The 21,842-nt window shown below is 35.8% G+C and overlaps 4 protein-coding genes across 7 annotated transcripts; 2 read left to right on the top strand and 2 right to left on the bottom strand.

The window, feature by feature from the left end:
• Nucleotides 1-164: 164 nt before the first annotated feature.
• On the bottom strand, nucleotides 165-5,811 carry LOC129573371 (ubiquitin-conjugating enzyme E2 Q2). 2 transcript variants are annotated; one of them, XR_008688586.1, is made up of 9 exons: nucleotides 3,858-5,811; nucleotides 2,252-2,368; nucleotides 1,904-2,149; nucleotides 1,727-1,801; nucleotides 1,325-1,616; nucleotides 1,018-1,169; nucleotides 855-933; nucleotides 540-753; nucleotides 165-476 (listed from the first exon to the last, which is right to left on the bottom strand). XR_008688586.1 is itself a non-coding variant. In XM_055453831.1 (9 exons), the coding sequence occupies exons 2-9, from the start codon at nucleotides 4,017-4,019 to the stop codon at nucleotides 722-724; spliced, it is 1,155 nt and encodes a 384-aa protein (XP_055309806.1). In that variant the 5' UTR covers nucleotides 4,020-4,786; nucleotides 4,926-5,799; the 3' UTR covers nucleotides 165-721. The 2 variants fall into 2 exon arrangements, 1 of the variants encoding a protein (XP_055309806.1); XM_055453831.1 differs by having other exon boundaries at nucleotides 165-753; nucleotides 3,858-4,786; nucleotides 4,926-5,799.
• Nucleotides 5,812-6,197: 386 nt separating this feature from the next.
• Nucleotides 6,198-9,504, top strand: LOC129573383 (dynein light chain 1, cytoplasmic). Of its 2 annotated transcripts, none has more exons than XM_055453863.1 (3): nucleotides 6,198-6,469; nucleotides 6,863-7,002; nucleotides 7,872-9,504. In XM_055453863.1, the coding sequence occupies exons 2-3, from the start codon at nucleotides 6,895-6,897 to the stop codon at nucleotides 8,031-8,033; spliced, it is 270 nt and encodes an 89-aa protein (XP_055309838.1). In that variant the 5' UTR covers nucleotides 6,198-6,469; nucleotides 6,863-6,894; the 3' UTR covers nucleotides 8,034-9,504. The 2 variants fall into 2 exon arrangements, with proteins under 2 accessions (XP_055309838.1, XP_055309847.1); XM_055453872.1 differs by having other exon boundaries at nucleotides 6,257-6,469; nucleotides 6,867-7,002.
• A 1,812-nt stretch (nucleotides 9,505-11,316) lies between these two features.
• Nucleotides 11,317-14,092, top strand: LOC129573381 (alpha-tocopherol transfer protein-like). Its single transcript, XM_055453847.1, has 5 exons — nucleotides 11,317-11,632; nucleotides 12,691-12,847; nucleotides 12,926-13,033; nucleotides 13,198-13,342; nucleotides 13,483-14,092. The coding sequence occupies exons 1-5, from the start codon at nucleotides 11,512-11,514 to the stop codon at nucleotides 13,852-13,854; spliced, it is 903 nt and encodes a 300-aa protein (XP_055309822.1). The 5' UTR covers nucleotides 11,317-11,511; the 3' UTR covers nucleotides 13,855-14,092.
• Nucleotides 14,093-18,120: 4,028 nt separating this feature from the next.
• Nucleotides 18,121-21,476, bottom strand: LOC129573369 (ubiquitin-conjugating enzyme E2 Q2-like). 2 transcript variants are annotated; one of them, XM_055453805.1, is made up of 7 exons: nucleotides 20,881-21,476; nucleotides 19,577-19,693; nucleotides 19,217-19,456; nucleotides 19,053-19,127; nucleotides 18,538-18,975; nucleotides 18,412-18,481; nucleotides 18,121-18,351 (listed from the first exon to the last, which is right to left on the bottom strand). In XM_055453805.1, exons 1-7 carry the CDS (start codon nucleotides 21,040-21,042, stop codon nucleotides 18,305-18,307), a joined length of 1,149 nt encoding a protein of 382 aa, XP_055309780.1. In that variant the 5' UTR covers nucleotides 21,043-21,476; the 3' UTR covers nucleotides 18,121-18,304. The 2 variants fall into 2 exon arrangements, with proteins under 2 accessions (XP_055309780.1, XP_055309791.1); XM_055453816.1 differs by having other exon boundaries at nucleotides 19,053-19,124.
• Nucleotides 21,477-21,842: the final 366 nt, after the last annotated feature.

The following is a 21,842-nucleotide window of genomic DNA, read 5'->3' as shown; positions in this document are numbered from 1 at the left end:
ATTTTATGATGCATCTTTCAAATTGGGCAATGGTGAATTGGCAGCAGACAAAGGCAATTAAAATAACTATGAATTTCTATCTCAATGTCCAAAATATGTTTATATATCAATTTGTTGTTGTTGCTGTTGTTGTAACTTAAAACTGCTCGTAACACTATTCACCATTTTGTTTTATTTGTGTTGTTGTTTTATTTTACTTGTATTTTCTTTTCATCTCTAAAAATTAATATAATTTTTAATCGCATTTTCTGTGGTTCGTCTAAAATACATCTAAGTTCCATTTTATAGTTATATACATATCATCTTTGTTGACAGATTTTCCTTATGAAGTAGTTGTGTGTTTTTCAAGAATGTTCGCCATATTGTTGCAGTTTTCAATACATCTGATTGCTATGTTTGTGGTTGTGTTGTTGTGTGTATTATGAATTGGTTTATCTGGTTCATTTGGATATACGTTTTTTTGTTGTCTTAGTTTCCTATGAATGTTTGCTCTATTTTTCAAGTGTTTAAATAATTCTGGCCATGTATATGGATTTTACCTGGAGGAGTGTATGTGATTTCTATTTTTATTTTTATTTTTTTTTCTTCGAATTGTGATTTGGATGTTTCGGTAAGTTTGCTTTAAGGATTTCGTTGGATACATTTGCGGAAATAATGGATAGGAAAATGAACAATCGAACTTAAACGTTTGCGGGAGAATAGAATTTGATGATGAACGCATTCAGCCATCTTCTTTCGGTGGTGTGAACCAACCTAAAAATAAAACAAGTAAAATTCCAGTTAATTCCAAGTTCACCCACTTATCAAATGCATTGCAAACTCTTTTTAAAATCGTGGAAATTTCAATGACGTACCATTTTTCTCGTGTATTTGCACTAAACTTTTGAAACTTTGTTGAGCTCTCGCCAAACTGTATTGACCTTGTGAGAGAACCTGCAAAGTAAACAAACCGAATTGAATGAAGGCATCCGTAGGAAAAGTTACCATGGAAACAAAACGTATGTCGTCTTTGATCACCTTGGTCTGTGAACCGAACAAAATGCGTGCTTTTCCTTTGACTAGAGTAGCCGCAATTTGCATTATGACCGCTTCAACAGTGTAGGCTGAACTCCATCCTTGCTTCGTCAGCAATTCCATACAAATTGCTCCACCCAGTAAAACATAACCACCTAAAAAACAACAACAACAACAAAACCGGATTAATTAAGATTTTACACTTTCTAAATAAAAACCAATCGATTCACTTTCTCGAGAAACTCCTTTCATTAGAAATTTCTCGTTATAGACGCTCGTGGTGTGTGTGTGTGTGTGACATTGAATGTACCTGAAATAATTGGATAAACGACACGAACGAATGGTGGCTCAAATGGGTACGTTTCCTTGAACATAATATTTAATAGGATGCTGTCCTTTCCTTCCTTCTCTTTCAACTGTACTAAATCATTGTAGAGCGGACTGTCCGGATCGACGGAACGCAAGCGAATATTCCATTCGTATATTGAATCGTTGACCAGCTCAATGGAATACATGTTACTTTTAAACGACTCCGAACGGTAGATATCACGTAATTCTTTCATAAGGCGATCCGTTGCCTGCACTGACCCACTGACAGATCCCTGAAAAGATACACATGCACACGCACATAAATACAATGGTCACACAATTTGCCAAAATTGTTTATGATCCAAATATTGATTATTCATTTATATATTTCCTGTTCTCACACCTTCAAATAGTCTTGACGTTGACTTTGACGAAGTCTTTCTAACGTGGCCAAATGTTCCATATCCATTTCGTCCTTCTGTAAATGGCAAAGACCCAAATCAATATTTTACCTTCTGTTTGTATTTCTTTGGGAATAATGCACCATGACATTGTTATGCCTGAATCACAATGTAAATACCTTGTTCGCATTGCGTCCATCATCCATTTCCAATGACAAATCTTCGTCTACTTCACTCTCTGGCTCCGATTCAAGGGTCGCATCCTCGATCTCTTCAGCATCACTGTCCTCAACAGCGGCCTGTTCGCTGTGCTGATGAAATGTTGCTCGGAAAAAATCGGCATTTGGCGGTAACATTAGGGTATCCAATTCACTTGGCGACGGAACATTATGCAAATCGCACAATTCACGTAACAAAATATTCACCTGTTACACACGGATAAAACAGACCGAAAATAAATTGAATCAATTTTTTGTTCGGGAAATTGCGATTGATATTTTCTTAGCAGCTGACTCATTCCAACTTACTTGATTCAAAACGTGATTATTTTGACCTTCTGTTGTGCTAAGCTTTTGAACGGCACTCGTAATGCTGGTCTCTTCGCTTTCGGCAAACCATACCGGTGGCGTCGATGGATATGTCTCCTGTATAAATAAACAGAACCAAAATGAAAACCCTTTCGTCGAAAATTCGCAGAGTTTATATTCAATTTGATTTCGAAGAAATGTGGAATTTTGAGGAAAGTAAAAGAAAACATCATTGTGTTCGTCATATCAAATCTTGTTTGTTTCGTGAGAATCTATTACTCATTCTATCACTCTATGGTCGTGTAGAAAAATCGTGAACGAGATAAGAAACTAAGTAAAAAGAGTCAGCACATTTTGAATGGAATGAAAATAAAACTGGTTGCAACGTCATTTTGTTAAGATGGCACTTTCTTTCATCTGCTTACTAAATATACTTAGAACAAACAAAGTCAGCAGGGAGCAGGAGAGATGGACAAAAGTGACAAAATCATTGTTATGCTCATGGGAATGTATATTTCGTTGATTTAGAATAGCCTCTGTCATCCAATGGTTAGCAAACACATCGAATGTAAGACGAAAACATTTACTGCTCTGTTGAATTGTCATAAAAATTCTTCTGGAGTCATAAACTATATTTTTGTCTAAAGCACAATAGAGAAATGTACGAAAAGAAAAACTGTTGTGACGACAGAATAGAAAAAGAAGAGGAAAAAGAAAACGAAATTGTCAAATGCTATTGAAAATGACGTCAAATGAACTATTTAACACAACGAGAAAGTGTTTTGGCAATGCTAAATGTTGTGTATAGAACAAATAACAACAACACACAGACAACCCGTGTCCCATATGATGATAACAACAAATGTATGAAAATTCAGCTCGAATGCACAAAATGAGTTTTCACTTTGTAAGGTCGCGCGTTACAACGCCATAAAACCTATACACGGTCGTTCAAACTAAATAACCAATTCAACGCAAACGTTTTTTTTCCTCATGCACTGTCGTTGTCTCTGTCTTTTTCGGATCATTTGTGTGAGCTCAAGTAATTGCGACCGTACAAAAAAAAATCTGTATACAAGTTACAAGCACTAGACAATTTTGGCAATCTACGCTTCAGTATCTTTTCACTTTTGGAGAAATATCGAAAAGCGCACACATATGCACAGACAACAGAGGAGCTGGTTCACATGTATGAGCAGAGAGCTCACGAGAGGCACGGACAAAGACGACTTCGAAATGGAACGAAAATAAAAAGATCAAACACAACACACACCGAGACAGTGCGATAGAAAAAGAGGGAGAGAAACGCAAATTGTGGGAGCAAAGAATAAAAACACAATGGAACACAAAAAGAGGCATTCTCGATGATGACTTCGACTTCGAAATAAAGAGAGAGAGAGAGAGAGAAAAAACTACACATTGAATCGCCATCGAGAAGAAATGCGGTGAAAAGGATCGAAACAATGCTTTACTTTTAAAGTGTGTATCGAACAAAACATATTTCTTTTTTCTGCCATCCCGAAAGTTGTACATAACTAAATCATAAAGAGAGAGAGAGAGAGAGAGAGAGAGAGAGAGAAAGAAAGAAATGGAAAGCAATAATTACAGTGATGTTTGCATGGATGTCGTAGTTTTTGCCATTTTTCCCAATAAATCGACAGGTTAGCTCGTCGACGCTGGCATGCAAAATTCGAAAACGTTCGTGGTTTTTTGTGAATGTTCGTTCTAGCGTTTTTATCTCCAGTTTCAATGTGTTGAGGCATGCCATTTCGCCGTGTTGTCTTCGTAGTGTCGCACTAAATTTAGTTTTTGCACTGCCGTTGTTTTTCTTCGATTCCGAATGATTTTTTCTTCTTTTTTTTTCTTGTTGCTGCTGCTTTGTCGATTATATATATATGCGCGCTGCTTGTATTCCACTCTTCTATTTCTTCGTTTATTATTTCATTCGTTTCTTTTGCAATTCATTTGTGGTTAATGTTATTATGATTTCACGAAAGAAAGAAAGAGAAAAACAATTGCGTCGGAGTGTGATTTGCAGTACGGTTTTTCGAGTTCATTCAATGTATATTCTAAAATTCAATTGGTCCGTTTCGAATGGGTTATGTGAATCGGTGGTAAAACGAACTCGATTTTTTTTTTCAATTTTTTTCGTGTATTCGGAGAGTCGGTGCTTATGCACAAACGCAACGAGTATGAGCTCCGAATATGCGTTGCTTCTGCTATGTACACTCGGTATAACGATGTGAATGTCCGTCGTCGTCGTTGCTGTTGCCGTCGTCGTCGTGGTTGGTGTTGATGTTTCAGACGATGTCTACAGCAGCTCGCTTTGTCTATGTGTACGTGTAAAGTGAGTAATATCTACAGCACTCACTCACTCAATACACTGTACACGAAAGTAGCTTTTTCTTATTTACTTTATGTTCCACCTTCACTGTTCGCTCATTTTCTACGTATGTATAATATTTTTCTTGTGTATATTCAACTTTTTTTTTGTTTGTTCCCCAAAAAAAACAATTTTTTATGCACACGATGGCACTACATTTTTGAAAGAAGAAAAAATATTATGAATGCACAACACTTTTCACACTCTCTCAATATGATGGATACGGAGAGGTTTTTCTATATTGAATTTGGAAATTTGGTGGTTGTTCCACACACAAACACATGTACATACACGCTCAGACGGAGAGCAAGAGAACAAAGCGAATCCAATTTCGGTCGTCGATTAATCACTTCTTTACAAGTGCGTATGTATTTGCTACTGCTGCTGCTGCTGCTCTTTTTGTCTATCAAAATTGCGACTTCGGAGGTTTTTTTTCTCGTCACTTTTCACATTTCATATCTTTTTTTTGCTATCCGCGATACACACTCAGCACAGTTTTAAATTGAATGCCTTGAAATCCCGATCAAGCGACGAATGTGAGAGAAAGAAAAATTATTTCCGTATCACTTGAATGTCGTGAGTATTTGGGGCACCCCGAACTCGATGTAGAGCCAACCAATTGAATTCCATGAAAATTTGCCTCTTTTCACGTATCCTGCCTGTATTTTTTTCTGTACGATTTTTCTGCGATTTTAATATGGACGAAACATGGTTATTCAATATGCTGGCAATGCGATTTCTTTGTTATGCAAACTTTTTTTTTTCTTTTCTACTTTCAATTAACTTCACACGGTCGCACTCGAAAATGTTACTTATGTTGCGCGAAAATGGCTTTGAAAACTATTCGCTGCCTTCTCGTAACTTTATGGGTCTATTCCTTTTGAATTTAATTCTGATGTGTATGATTCGGTGTGTTTTTTTTTTCTTTTGCTTCGGTTTCGTCTATATGTTTTTTATTTAATTTGCTTCCTCCTTCACCTCACTTTTGTTGTGTATTGTAAGAGTGTCGCAAATGCGAGAGCTGCGTTGATACGTTCAAACAGACCAATTGTATTAACACTGTATATGCGTATCCGAGACTGACAAAAGCAACGAGAAAGAGAGAAAAAAAATACTCAATAGCTGTGAGCAACACATAACAAGCACCAAAAAACCATACTTCGACAATCCATGGGTTTTGACAGTTCGAGCGTATGCGATGTGAATTCAGGTTAAGGCAATATAATCAGGACACCACCAGAGGTCACTGCGCATTTGTGGAATCTGATTCAAAAATCCAACAAAAACTGTCAACATTTCCAAAAGTTTTCGTCGATTGAGTCTGTCATTCCAAAAATTTCATAGAAAAATTACAATTTTTCATGCACAACGATATTTTTCATTCATTTATCGTGCAAATTACTCAGTATCACCTTCGTCAGTTTTGTTATGCACCTGCTATCATTCGATTGGCGCATACGTAAAATGAAATGTCAGACAATTCAATTCGATGGCATTGAACGCACTTGTTTCGCGCCAATCCGTAAACTGGCAGACGACGCACTGGCAGAAGACCTCTGAATCGACCAATCACAGTGCACGGAAACCCGTATTTTCGGTGAATGGCAGTGAAAAAGCCAACTAGTAGGCGAAGTACCGTACAAACACGCAGCTCGAATATACAAAAAAAAACAGACCATTTACACAGTGCCAGCAGAAACAAATTGTTTTTTTTTGCTCCGTTACGGCCGCACTTTGAAATCAATTGTTAACGCAAATTTTTAAAGAACAAAAAGAACGCACACAGTTTTCGAGACAAAAGTCTTATTAAATAGGAAATTTTAGAATTTTATTTGGTAAGTTCAACACATTGGATATGATTTTGGGAAATTAATTTTGAGCGGCTAAAGATGTGTGTTTGTACATTTGATTTAGCTGTCGTCATTTTACGTGTGCTTTCGCAAAGTTTTTCTTTTTTGTTTGTTTAACCAGTTAATTCTTTTCGATTATTTTCGAGAAAAAACGAAAGTCCAAATCTAAGCGCAATTATATGACCAAAAAAAAGAAGATTTAATTGAGTGCGTTGCAGTGTTGAAACCCAACCGAATAGTTTTTGTTCGATTAACACCTGAACATTAACCTTTTGAAGGTTCCAATTGCATCACTGATTGACATCATCGCTGCTTTCTTGATCACTCTTTAATAAAACCGTTTTCGTTTCTTTTTGTTTCTATTTTATCGGTGGGCAGCAAGGAACGGAAATTAAACATAAGCCGCCAAGATGTCTGAACGCAAAGCCGTCATTAAAAATGCTGACATGAGCGAAGAGATGCAACAGGACGCAGTGGACTGTGCAACACAAGCCCTCGAGAAGTACAATATCGAAAAGGTAAGTGTATTGAAAAACGATTTGCATATTTACTCTGGAAATATTAATGCAATTTGTACGGTACCACGTGGCTTTTTGGCGGAGAAACAAAGACACCACGGTTCATATGCGAGTCAGTCATGTATGTTTCTCTGTCTCATTTGAATGAAGTGAACAATTCAATGACCATTGAACGAATGGGTAGCTCGAGTGTAAATATTTTCATCTCAATTGATTATTTTGCAATGAAAATGGCCTACTTTGTCTCAGTGAAAAGTTTCAAGTGAATCATTGATGGGTGACTGCAATCGATTATAGAATATCGATCGAATTAGCCACATTATTCAGCACTGTTTCCATACAGAACGCAGAACAATGTTATGGATTTCATTCAACCAAATTCACATTTAGTCGGTCATTATGTGACAGGATTTTCAGTGGTGCTATCGTTTTTCATGCGAAAATCCATCGACATAACTCTAGCTTATTTTCATATCGCGATTGCATTTTCAAGCAAATCTGCGATTAAATTTATCTCACGAACAGATAGAGAGACAGAGATAAAATTCAATAAGTGAAAGACTAGAAAATATTTGTCTGTTTATTGATAACGCCTAATCCGATGGAGAGATAATTTGCCATGACCGTCATCAGTTCACATCGTATCGTTTCAATCGAAAACAATTTTGACTCGACCGCACATACAAACCAATTACTCACTAGAGCCAACCACATTCAGTCGGATTTCAAACGAAAATTTTCGATCGAACATTGTGTCATCAAGTCATCAAGCCATATTGAACATTCCGCAGCCCTTTTAAGGGCATCGATTTGCATATATCATGATACCGTTGTGCCATGACTAATCTTTTTTTTCTTCTCTTTTATAGGATATTGCAGCCTACATTAAGAAAGAATTCGACAAAAAATACAACCCGACTTGGCATTGTATAGTTGGCAGAAACTTCGGTTCGTATGTAACACACGAGACGCGTCACTTCATTTACTTCTATTTGGGTCAAGTGGCTATTTTGTTATTCAAAAGCGGCTAAACCATTCGATAAAATAGAAAAGCAACAAAAAAAACAAACACAAATCAGAAACAATGTTACGTTATTGCAATAACGTTATTGAACAATATGTGAATGAAAGTAAATCAGCCATCCAACAAAAATTGTTGATATAAAGAAGAAAAAAACAAAGTAAAACCAACATAAATATCTAATACTTAATTAATAAAATTAAACACCGTTTTTTTGCTCTGATCATACACATTATTCTCTTGGTTTGGGACCGATTTAATATGGAATTCTGTTGAATTTAAAACAAAACTTATATTTAAACGATGTACGTACACTTAGCCAAACTCATACACAGATCGTCTTTCCCATCGATCATCTTTCTTTTATGTTTGTGTTGAAGTGAGAAGAAAAAAAACGACGCGACCAGCATTTCTTGAATCAAACTTGAAATGTCAATGGTGGAGCAAGTGTCGATGAAACTGATTTGACCATGTTTTCCTCTTTTAGACGAGGTTTGTTTTTAGTTTATCTTTATTTTTTATCTGTTTGTTTGTTGAAATAATGAGAAAATGAAAGAAAAAAAAAATCAAAAATATTCTATTTAAAAAAAACCTTTTTGCGGATTGCTCATGATCCCACATTATTGCGATATAAGAAACAATCTATATATGTCAATTATTTGCAATTAAAAGTGATGAATATCCACTTTGGCTTTGAATTGGCAATGTGATTAGTTGTGTGTACACTTCACAAAACCCATCACTTTTTATGGTCCATTTTTTTCTATAGCGAAAATCGTCAAATCAAATACATGAACAAAATGTTAAGAACAAATGAAACGGGAGAAAAATACTGGGATTATAGAAAGATAGACACGGTGAAGCCCGTCATAAGACTAAAATATGCAAAAGTGAAACATGTTCTATGCTGTCCATGTAAATTCATGTTTCCCTTCTGCGTATTCGGAAATTCCGAATCGGAATTCATGTTTCAATTTCGCGTACTTTTCTTTACGTTACGTCTTAGCATATCTATCCATACAATCCCAGTATTTTTCCTATACCTACTCAAATGTTGAGCATTTATTACGGATATTCTCCACGAGCAACCATAAACCGAAAAAAAAACAAAAACATACACAATTCGGGAAGACAACTTTTTAACTTTTTACTCTATCTAAATGTTCTATTCTATGAACCAGATTTAAAAGTATTTGAACCAAGAAACAAACAAATTAAAAGGAAACATTTTCGATGTAAAAAACTAATTAAATTTTGATCCAACATCCGCACATACCAGTACGCATCCGGTTTTTGTGTTAATCTCTCTCGATCAAGAACATTGCGATGAATTTCGATAATGATGGTTGGAATCAACATTTTTAGCAATTGATTGTAACTAATTTACTAATTGATATACATTAACTCAGATATATACATATTTAATTGTAATAAACAGCATTTCAAAGGAGTAAAACAAAAATGTGAAAGAAAAACTAAAACGAAGAAATATTCTCTCTATCGCGATCATTGAGCATTACAATTGTGTGTAAGTGTGTTACTTTTTTTTCGATAATACTTGTTGGCACACTTGCGTGAATCTTTTGAAAAAATGCCTTTCTATAGTGAAGTTCATCAACATGACTTGGTACTTTTCAGCGTTTACTTTGGTTCTTTTTTTAACACGGCGTTGTTTGCAAAATGGATAAATACAGCTTAGAATACAGGTTTGTTTATAGAGCGTTGTTTGGTGATTGTTCTGAACTGTCATACTGAGGCTTATGTATCAATTTTTTTTTGCTTACCTTCATCGAGTATTATTTAATGCTGGCTAAGCCAGCGAGATTTTTATTCTTAGAAGCAATGGGTATTCATACCAATCATTCGCAAGCACCATTCTTCTTCTTTTCAATAGCAGTGATTTCAAGCATAGAACCATTCACTCACTCAAAAAGCCATCATCTCACTCAAAAAGCCATCATCTCAGGGGAATTGGTTGAAAAATTGATTTGCGGATTACTATATAATCATTGCGTTGAATCAACGTTGTTAACGCTGAGGAAATATTTGTCGACAATGTCGACTTGACATGAATTGTTGTCAAGCGTGAAACATCGTAGCTCGAAAACATTAAATCCAAATTCGAAATCGGAATTTCGGCAATGTTGTTTGCGCGATAAGCGCACAAAACAACGATCACTATGTTCAACACTAAATTTAGACATGGTTTTGTTTCACCGGCCGCTTTATTACAGTCATTTTACAAACTCTCAACTACAAAATGAAAGGTATGTAATTACAATCTTTGTTTCTCCCTATCTCACTCTCTTGTTCACATCTCTAGCACTAGTGCAAATAATGGAGAGAAACAAAATTGCGAAACGTACAAATGACCTTGTACCACAGAAGAAATAAACATTCAATACTGAACAGCAAATCAAGAAATGGAAAAACAACAAACGAATATGTTATTAAAAAAACATAGAGAGAGAGAGTACATTTAATGCGTCGTCATCGTGGAAACGATTGCTTGGCGATTTGCTATGGCGAACATTTTTTTTTGCAAGCAGCGAACGAGTGAGCGAGTGATTGATACAATGAACGCCGAGAATTCTCACCGATTCCATTGGATTTGAAGAAATCCATTTCAATCATTTTGACGATGAATCCAAGTTTTTGTGAATGTGCGTGTACGAGAGAGAAATGTTCGACATTTTTCTTCTTCTTTCTTCTTCACAGTAAAATGTTTCGCAACGTTGGGTAGTTGCGCTAAATTTTGTGCAATTTTATTTGTTCGAACGCGTGCACGAACCGTTAAAATCACGAATTTTCGTCTATAAACACAGTGAGTAATAGGGCGATAAAAGGCTTTTCCGCATTCAACAGTAACGGAAATCCAAATTTCTATTCCTCATGCAGTTTTTTTTTGAAAAAACATTTCACATACCGTTGACATGCGATCAATGAAGTTTTACAATTGCATGTGCTATATGGGTTTTATGGTGACGCGCCGTTTTCTCTTTCTCGCCAATTAAATACGGTACGCGTCTCTGGTCATGTGCAACGACCAATCGTTTTGATATGGAAACTCAACAAAGTGGCAAATACCCAGCACTACCGCATCACAATTTGACTGATCCATATGCTACGTATAGGTTTTTTTCTACTTCTTTGTAGCATGTTCGCTTTTCACTTGAAATCGCTCGTCTGTATTCCCCATTCACTAGCTCACAGTGTTGTTTTTTTTTCTCTTCTTCATATGCGAAACAATGGAATACACGCGAAATAACATCGATCATTACCGCAACAAGTAACAATAATCGTTCATTCAACAAGTGACTGTTGAGCTGTTCAGACGGTTTTTTCTAAGCGACCGCGAATTAACTCGTTCGAAGAGAATAAAAAACCAAACAGTGATTGAATTCAAATCCAATTGACAAGTGTTTGCAAAGTTTTAATTATCCCGTTCGTAGTGTATTTTTAGCGAGAGAAAAAAACGAATTGTTACGATGAGTCTGCAACTTGCTTCTTGTGATGAACAGTATAAAAAATTTCCACAACTCGATCGCAATGAAGTGTTGAAGCTGCAAGATTGGACCGAGAAGCAACAACATCTACCCAACGTCACGGGTATAATTGATAAAATATTAGAATGTGTATTGATCATTTGGGAAATTGGACACTTTCAAAAATCGTTCACCAATTTGAAACCGCTTGAGGAACTTCATAGAAACCCATACAGTAGAATTGATTTAGATCGATTCCACTGATTGGATTTGACATCACTGTATTTGTATTTATTGAAGCTTCAATGCAAAATAGAGTGCAACGACAACGACAGCGACAACGACAACAAAATCAATTCGATATGCTCAATGCACAGACACTAAAATCATTGACCACATCCGATTTGCTGGATAGAATTGGTTTTCACCGCACAAAAGACACGTTTGAAAGCCCAACGCAAAGTTTTTGCTTATATTGGAAACTTGTTTCGAATTCTAAAATTGTACAAATTTTGGGACTTCATACGTTGTATGATTCAGAATTCTGTCTGATCTCTGAACTACCGCCTCTCAAAAAAAAGTCTCCCAAAATGAGATAACGAGTCGAACATCGAATTTTAATTTATTCAGAACGTCTACTACATAGTAAACTTAGTCGATGGCTCAATGTCATGAAACTAGTTTATTTGTTCAAAAGCATGAACAGACCAGTACAACGGATGCTATGCAAATGCGTCAGTGTGTGAATTATTTAAACAAACCGTCTAAAATTTTCAAACGAAGAAAAAAACAACAATCTATTTGATCAGTACGTATTGTATTGTCGTGCATCGGTTGTGATCCATTATTTGATAATCACTTCAACCCGATTCCCTCGACACGCTCATTTACGCTTGTTCTCACGTTGAAATCACCGTGTTGCGTCGCCAATTTATTCCATTTTTACAACAACAGCAAAAAATGAAAGAAAAAACAATTGCTCAAACCGATGAGCATTCATTCACCGCGGTAAAAAAAATTACTACCAAGTCAATAGCAGGGAAGCCTATTCAAATTAAGTTAAAATTAACTTCCAATTAAAACACCAATCATCTGATAGATATTGAAGGGAAAAAAAAGAATTTATGTGCTATTTTGCTGCTATTTTTAGCTTGATTTATTATTTTATTGATTACTTTTCAGAGTTGGAAGCTCTAACCTTTCTACATGCATGCAATTATAGCGTTGAAAGGGCAAAAGCATGCATGGATACGTACTTCACCGTTCGAACTCATTGCCCGGAATTTTTTGCGAAGCGCGATGTGAATGGTGCCGATATCACCGCACAAATGAACGTTGTGTAAGGCGTAATTTTCGATAATCGATTGATTGAAAAAAGTTACTATGACGGAATTGTTGTTTTTTTCTGTATTTTTAGAGCCTTAGCACCACTTCCAGGTACGACAAAGGATGGATATCGCGCCGTTTTGTGTAAATTAACCGATTTTGAACCGTCGAAATTTAATTATGTGGATACAAATAAATTGTGAGTTTGAACATTTTCAAGATCCACAAAAATACATGGCTTCTGTGCATGAACTTATTTATGTCACAATTTTCAATATTTTTATTTAATGCTACATTATTCCAAGTGGATCATTTTAATTGGCAAATTTCTATTTAATTTTAATGGAATATTCAAAATTTAAGATTTACAATGGCAACGGACTTATTACTGGCTCAAGATGGAATTGCTGAAGGTGACGCTATTGTCATTGATATGACTGGGTCTACGCTCTCCCATTTGGCTAGAGTCAACATTTTTGCACTGAAGAAGTTCATGTTTTACATTCAGGTTTGTATCAAGTTCAAGTGTTCACAATTTTCCTTTGGCTTGACTTTTGAGTATTATTCAATGAATAAATCATGATTTATTTTGGTGTCAAATTTCAATATTATAATATCAAAATAAAAAATTATTTCCGCTCCATACAGGAAGCGTTGCCAGTTCGCTTGAAAGCCTTACATTTTATAAACACGGTACCATTTATGGATAAAGTGTTGGCAATGATGCGACCCTTCATGAAGAAGGAACTAATGGACGCGATGCACTTACACTCGTCGTTGGATTCATTCTTGGATAATCATGTGCCAAAATCCATGATGCCCGAAGAATATGGCGGTTCAGCCGGAAAACTGAAGGATCTTACCGATAAGGCCTACAAGAAATTGCAATCGTTTCCACAATTCTTCCAAGAGGAAGAAGAAACGAAACGTGTCAACGAAAAATTGCGACCAGGAAAGCCAAAAACTGAAAGCGATCTCTTCGGCACTGATGGCAATTTCAAACAATTGCAATTCGATTAGATAGCAACATCATCATCGCATGGTTAGCATTACTGTGTGCTTTATTTTTTTTTCAAGCAATTCTCAATATTTGTACCAGAACTTTGGTTCACATTCACCAACAAAAATATCATATTTGAACACCTCTACATTGCACCATTCTAATTGTTTTGTTTTGTTTTGCTGGCCAAAAAAAATGGCCGCTTGATTGAAGGGGTTGGATAGAAATTCAATAAAAAATTTCACGATTGAACAAAAAGACGAACAAAACGACCAAAAGTATTTCTTTCTTAAAATCTAAATTCGTTTACAGATAAACTTTAAACTGGTTAACGACTTTACGAGTTGAATGAAATAAGAGATGTAAAACTTAGAAAAAAAATGAATAAACAGAAAGTTACTGTGGAAATTTTAAATACATTGGGTGATATGAGTGGTAAATCATGTATGACAACGGTCTATTATATGCAAGCTTAGTGAGTGATGTTCCAGAGAAATGTTTTTATTCGCATGACTTCAATCACCTGCATATCAAATGTATGTAGGCTGTAGGGTAAATTAAGTGTGCCACTCGAATCTGGCTATAAAAAACAAATCAAACCATTCCACTACTCAAGTCAAATAGAAGCAACAAGTGAAACGGTAATTATAGTCGGTGTGGACCAAAATCTCTTTATAAAATATTTTCGTTTTAACCTAATGACAAATGTGATTTTTTTTCATTTGTGTTTGTGTACTGTTGTATGGTGGCAGAGAAAGTTTACTTTCTGACAATCCATTGAATGGAAATCATTTTCTGTTTAAGACAAATGACTTCTGAAGTTATATTTATCATCTTAATGTTACAATGTAACTTTAATTATTAAAAACCTTATTATTCAAATGAATTCAACTTGATTGGACCAATACTTGGATCAATACTTGATTGGACACATGTTCGTGTCTTATTATATATGGTTAATCGTTGCCACTTCGAATAATTAAAAAAGAAGATTTGGCCATTAAATATCCAAATGGAAAAATTCTTTCTATTTTCTCATTCGTTGAAGTACGTAAGAAATGTACACGCATGATTGTGATTCAACCTTTCTAAATTTGAGCTACAGATCGTCATCATATTAGCTTCAAATTTAAGGAAATTCAAATTCAGTTCCGCATAACCGCATAACCGGTCACAGGCGCTGTAGCTCGAAACATTTTCCTTTAAATCACTTTTCCAATCATATCAACTGAGAGAGCATTTTCCTGGTTATTAGCTGGCGCATGGTAAACTCTTCTGAATAATTCATGAGAATTAAATCCTCGTACAGTAGAGACAGTATCGAAAGCAACAATGTGACCGCTTTCACAAAAGAGATAAAATTAAAAAGCACACTGGTTCCTGGTATTGTTTTTACGCATCATTAATTTCATTTCATGCCTCGCTTCAAATGTTTTTTCTCTCCTCTTGCGTCGATTACATTATTTTTACATAAATAAGCTGATTAAAGCCTTAAGTCCTTCATTTAGTCAGCAGATTTGAATAAAATTCAACAGGGAGGTTCGAAACAGTTCTAACAATAGCAAAGAATGGAAGTCTTGATTTGCAGTCAAAAATTGTGGAAAGTGTTTTGCGTGTACGTATTTAAATGAAACGGCGAGTTTGAAGAGCAAGCTCCTAAGTCTTTAATCCAATGCCTATATTTCAATGATGCTTACCTATTTTGCGATTACAAGCATTTTGTATGTGATTATCGGCGGAAAAACAATAAAATTAGAAGCTTCGCTGTTTGGTGTATTGTAGTGTTCTTCGGCCGCATCAGTAATTCCAGCCTATATGAATAAACAAAATGTGGCCAATTTCGTGAACAGCATTAAATGTATATTCGTAGAAAGTATGCGTCATCAATCAATTTATTTCGAAGAACTGTGGATTGAGAATTGCAAATTTACCAACGAAAAATGCACATTTTTAATCAGCGTGGTATTTCTTTGAAGGGATCGGCTTAGACAACGAAATAGTCGCACATTATGCGGCAATCGAGCAGAAAACATTCAAAACAGCAAAATGGATTTTCATCATTCATGTATCTTATGTATCCAGGTCAAGAAGTTTTCGGAGCTACCATGTCTTTCGTTCTATTGCGGGGAAAATTTGACTTTTCCACGTGGTACGTTGCTTTGAAAACATTTTTCGGATTGTTTGCTGTTTGCAGTTTGTTGTGGAATTAAATCGATTTTTCATAGAACGCGGTTCGATCGAAGCACTTTGAAAGGATATCTTTTGTATGTATTCTTCGAGGCGAATTTAGAAGTCGCGTTTTTTTTGCGCTCATATTTCATTTTATCTTTGTTTTGATGCATTCGTTGAACCGAATTTTTGACCGCATTCATGAGATATGTGCAGAAATAAAATTTCGTCCGCAATTCGACCGCTTTTCCACGAAGCAATTGAATTTCAAGTTCAAATTTACAAGTAAATTCAATTCGCTCAAAGTATTATGCAACAAATTTGCTTCATTTGATCTCAAATTTTAAGGTTATTCCATCAGTTTTCGGATATTATCCCTCTAGTTCGTAAGACCGCCAAAAGGCGGGGTGCACAAAATGGCCCATAATTTGCGTACCATGTTATAGATGGTCGAAAATATGGTAGCATTGCATTGGATAGGCCTTTAGATTCAAATTGATATATAAATTTTATAATATATGTCAAGCCGGGGCCGAGTTTTGGGCCCTCAAAAGTGACATTTTGTGCAATTTTGAGAAAAAATAATTTTCTGAATTCACATTTTTTTGGGGTAAGCTCTAAATACTTTAAAAACTATTTTCAGTGGTCGTTGATTTTTTTGCAGGTAAATGAGGAGGTATTCATTTGATTTTGATCATTATTGCATCATTTTTATATTAGGTTACAATTTGGGGCCTTAATATAGCGGGCCCGCCAAAAGGCGGTCTTGCGAGTACAGGAAAGAAAAAATTCACACTTCGCAAGACCGCCTTTTGGCGGTTTTCATAATATTTCTTCATTCCGAATTGAAATATGTAGATCAAAAGTACCACTTCTAACATACCGTTGGAAAGGGTACATCCAAGACTATCGTCTGGGATATTTTCATTAAATTCCAGTGTAGGGTTGCCCAGAAATAGGTCTAGAAAATTGAGTCTTTCTCAGCTTTCCTCATTCTGACTTCAAATAGGTACACTAGAGGTACCTTTCACAAGATAAATTGGCCCACATGCTATATTGCCGCTGAAAGAAGGATAACTACGACTAAAATCAGGGAGAATTTCAATACAATTAAGCATAGGGTTGCTAGAGAATAGGTTCTGAACTGTGAATTCTGCCCATTTCTTTTCATTCTTAATTCAAATATATACACTAGAAGTACCCCTCACAAGAAATGTTGGCCTATATGTTATATACCAGCGGAGATACGATACTCAGAGCTATGATCTGGCAAAGTTTTATTGTATTTCAACGTGAAGTTTTATTGTTATGTTGTCTAGAAGTTGAAATTACATTGAAAACGGGAAAAATACAAAAATATCCCCTTTAGTGAGAACCGTAGTTAGCGCGCAAGACCGCCTTTTGGCGGGCTGAAGGAAGGCGTAAATACACGCAAGACCGCCCTTTGGCGGGGTGTAATTTTCCGAGTTTTCCGGCTAAAGGAAAACTGTATCGAGCTTTTCATTATTTTTTTTGTCATTTTTGGCTCAAAATTAGCCTAGAATAGAATTCCCAGCTCTGTAAAAAAATGGCGCAGTAGAGGGTTATGAGTGTCGTCTTTTTATTCGAACTGATTTTTGGATGTGCTTATATGTCAACCACAAGGCAAAGTCGCACATAGGACCTGACATTATCATGATTTTCTCCTTGCCGCTTCTTAGTACTTATTCTGTGCTGTCTTACTTAACAACACAATCTTTGACCAAATTCCAAGATTGTGCTCGATTAACTTACTTCTCAAATTGATATCTTTTGCCGCAACAGCAACAGCGAGCAGTTCTGACGATCATTGAATTCCGTTCAGTGTGAGAAAATTTTCAGCGGAATAGGCTTCATCAGTTGTTCGATGGAGAACTTTGTGGTGGTATTAATATTGCCTTTGGACACAAGCCATTCATTTAATTATACAACTTTTGCTCGTAGATAATTAAAATAGCGTTCTCATACTATATCATCATTAAAAAATTAACATCACATTCGCAAGGAACAAGGTTCAAATAATGGGGAGCCAAACCTATTTTGAAACATTCAATTTAATTGGAAAAAAAGCATACAATTAAAATATAAAACAAACTCAATACAATGTGTATTCCAATGCTTTATTGTGTCAGATGGGTAGAACATTTCAGTTATACAGCAGTTTGTCAGCTAATTTTACTCATCTCCATTGAAGTTTTTGGCAGATGGAGACGTCACCTCTTTTTTAAATGAAATACGCTGTAAAATTCATAATCGATGTTTAAGTGTTAGATTTGTTATTGACTAACGTCCGCCTAGAGAATAAGTAGTAGTAGTAGTGTTTTTCCAGCCTAAAAGAATAAGTAGATAGAAGTTGAAATGTTTCGACTATCGAAATTAAATTAATTTACCATGTGTTCGTTCTGCTCTTGCGAATGCCTGTTTGGCCGATTCTAGAGTGTATTCACCTAATGCCTTGTTCTGTGGAAATCAGAAGAAATGAGTAAAAATAATTGAAATCCTTGTTTCATTTATACCTTGCTCTGTGGGGGAATACGGCCTTCTCCGGCTACCAAAGTCGCTGAAACTTGCATGATAATCGCTTCAACTGTGTAAACTGAACTCCAGCCAACAGATAACAGTTCCATGCAAATGGCGCCGCCGATCGTTACATGACCACGCTCAATTACTGGCGAAACAACCCGAACGAACGGTGCCTCGAATGGGTACGTTTCCTTGAACTTGAAATTCAAAATGATGCAGTCTTGGCCGGTGGTTTCATGGAATTGTTGTAAGTCTTTGTACAGTGGGCTGTCTGGATCAAGGTGACGTAATTTAACATTCCATTCATAAATCGAATCGTTGACCAGGTCAACGGAATACATGTTACTTTTGAACGATTCCGAGCGGTAAATATCACGCAATTCTTTCATAAGTCGATCCGTTGCTTGCAATGATGACGAAGACACAGATCCCTAAAATACCACAAACATAAAAATTCACATTTTGGCAAAATGATGGAAAGCAAATTGTTCAAACAGATTTTTCGTACCTTCAAATAGTTCTGACGTCGACTTTGTTCAAGTCTTTCCAAAGTTTCGGAGTATTTTGTGTCTATTTCGTCCTTCTAGTACAAGCAAAACAATCATTATTTATTATCTTTTTGGTTTTCTGTGAGAAAATGCACAACAATTCTTATGATTTGAAGCAACAAACCTTCTTCGCATTGCGTACATCATCCAATTCCATTAAGAAATCTTCGTCCACTTCACTTTCTGGCTCCGATTCAAGGGAATCATCGTCTTCAGCATCATTTTCTTCAACAGCGGCTGGTTCGCTTTGCTGATGAAGTGTTGCATTGAGTGATTCGACATTTGGAGGTAACAGTAAGGTGTCCAATTCACTTGGCGGCGGAACTTTATGCAAATCGCACAATTCACGTAACAAAATATTCACCTTGGTTACACATGGATAAACAGACCAAAAATAAATTGAATCAATTTTTTGTCTGAGAAATCGCAATTGATATTTATATACGAATACACAGCTAATAGCAGCTGACTGGTCCCAACTTACTTGATTCAAAACGTGATTATTTTGACCTTCTGTTGTGCTTAGTTTATGAACGGCATCCGTAATGTTGGCCTCTTCACTTTCGGCAAACCATACCGGTGGCGACGATGGATATGTCTCCTGTTTGAATAAACCGAGAGAAAACAAAACATAACATCAAATCGCGGCTATATTTACTACTTATTCTATCATCGAATAAACATTGAGATAGAAATAAGAAACTCAGCGAAAATATCCACACTATTCCAAGTGGAATGAAAATGAAACTGCTTACAACGTTATTTTGCCTTTTTTGTTTCTCTCTGCCGTTTGAAATAAACGAAACGAGAGGAAAAAGTGACAAAATCATTATTATGCCAAAGGGAATGTATTTCGTTGATTTAAAATAGCTTCCAGCAGCTTAGCAAGCAACAAACGCAATGACTTTTGAAGACTCAAGTATTTAATGCTCTGCTGAAATATCATAAAAATTCTTTTGAGCGATAAACTAATTTTTTGCCCGGGCACAAGAAATGTAAAAGACAAAATGTAAACAAAACATATTGTCAAATTCTATTGAAAGCGAAATAGAAACTATTTAGCAAAATGAGAGAGTGTTTTCGTAATGGCGAAAATGCGTGTATAGCAGAGAATTTTATTTTCGGGATCTTCCTCTTCTTCTTATTGTGAAATTCCATTTTATTCAAAAATGCAATGTGACTTCGGATATTTGTTAACGTGAAATTACTTCTAGATCAGTTTTAAGTTATTTCACGTTAAAAAATATTCGAAATTACATTGCGTTTAATAAATTGAAAATGAATTTCACAATAAGAAGAAGAGGAAAATCCCGAAAAAACAGGATCTGGTGTATAGAACAACACAAACGTCGTCACATATAATAACAAACGTCATGCATTCAGCTTGAATGCATCAAATGAGTTTTCATTTTGATGCCATCTTTCTCTGTCATACTCGGCTGGTGTTCATGTGACATACAAGACCAAGTAAAACACAACACAAAGATATAGAGAGGGAGAGAAGGAGAGAAGGAGAGAGTGTGAGAGGGAAAGAGAGAGAAAGACAGTGAAACAAAAATTGCGAGAGCAAAATGTAGCGATAACGGCACAATGGAACAGAAAAAAAAGTATTCCCGATGATGACTTTGATTACAAAATTGAATCACCATCGAAATGAAATTCGTTTAAAAGGGCGAGCACATTGCTACAATTTCAAATGTATCGAAAGAATCGACGAAAGTTGTATATATAACAGAATAATAAAAAAGAGATGGAAAGGGGAAGAGAGAAATAGAACGCAATAATTACGGTTAAGTTTGCATGGATGTCGTAGTTTTTGCCATTATTCCCGATAAATCGACAGGTCATCTCATCGACGCTGGCATGCACAATTCGAAACCGTTCGTGGTTTTTTGTGAATGTTTTCTTTAGCGTTTCTATCTCCAACTTCAATCTGTTGAGGCATGCCATTTCACCGTGTTGTCTTCGTGGTGTCGCACTAAATTTATAAATTTAGGTGGTGTTAAACTATAGTTTTGCACTTGCCGTTGTTGTTCTTCCTCTCTTCTTCGATTCCAAATTATTTTTCGTTGTTGTTGGTGCTATGCGTGCTTTTGGTATTTCACTTCTATTTCTTCATTCGTTTGATATTATTTGTGAAGTTGAACACGGTCGCACTGAACTCTTATGAAAATGGCTTTGAAAACTGTTGCCGTACACTGTTAGGCACGTTTGAATTCAATTCTAATGTGTGACGGTTTTTCTTATTCTTCTGTTTTATTTGTATGTCTTTCTTTCTCCTTCACTGCACTTTGTTTGGTTGAAGAGTGTTGCAAGTGCGAGAGCTACCGTTCGAACAGACCAATTGTATTAACCGCTGTGAATAACACAAAACAAGTACCAAAACATACTTTGACAATCGATTTGTTTTGACAGTTCGAGCGTATGCGATGTCAATTCAAGTAAAGGCACGCCACCAGAGGTCACTGCGCATTTGTGGAATTCAATTCGAAAATCGAACAAAAACCATCAATATTTTCATTTGTTTTCGCTCATTGACTCTAGCATTCTATGAAATTCTTAGAAAAAGTGCAATTTTTCATCAAAAAATTAGTTTTCATCCAACTATGCAGAAACTCCATTTATTATCGCTTCGGTGGAAAAGGTTTCATCAGTTGTTCGCTGGAGAACTTTGTGATGGTATTAATATTGCCTTTAAACACAAGCCATGAATTTAATAATTATACAACTTTTGCTGGTAGATTATGAAA

This window comes from Sitodiplosis mosellana, unplaced genomic scaffold (genome assembly GCF_009176505.1).
Source record: "Sitodiplosis mosellana isolate CC-2019 unplaced genomic scaffold, AAFC_SMos_1.0 Smas_scaffold_1, whole genome shotgun sequence".
Lineage (NCBI taxonomy): Eukaryota > Metazoa > Arthropoda > Insecta > Diptera > Cecidomyiidae > Sitodiplosis > Sitodiplosis mosellana.
This window is presented reverse-complemented; position numbering and strand designations above follow the sequence as displayed.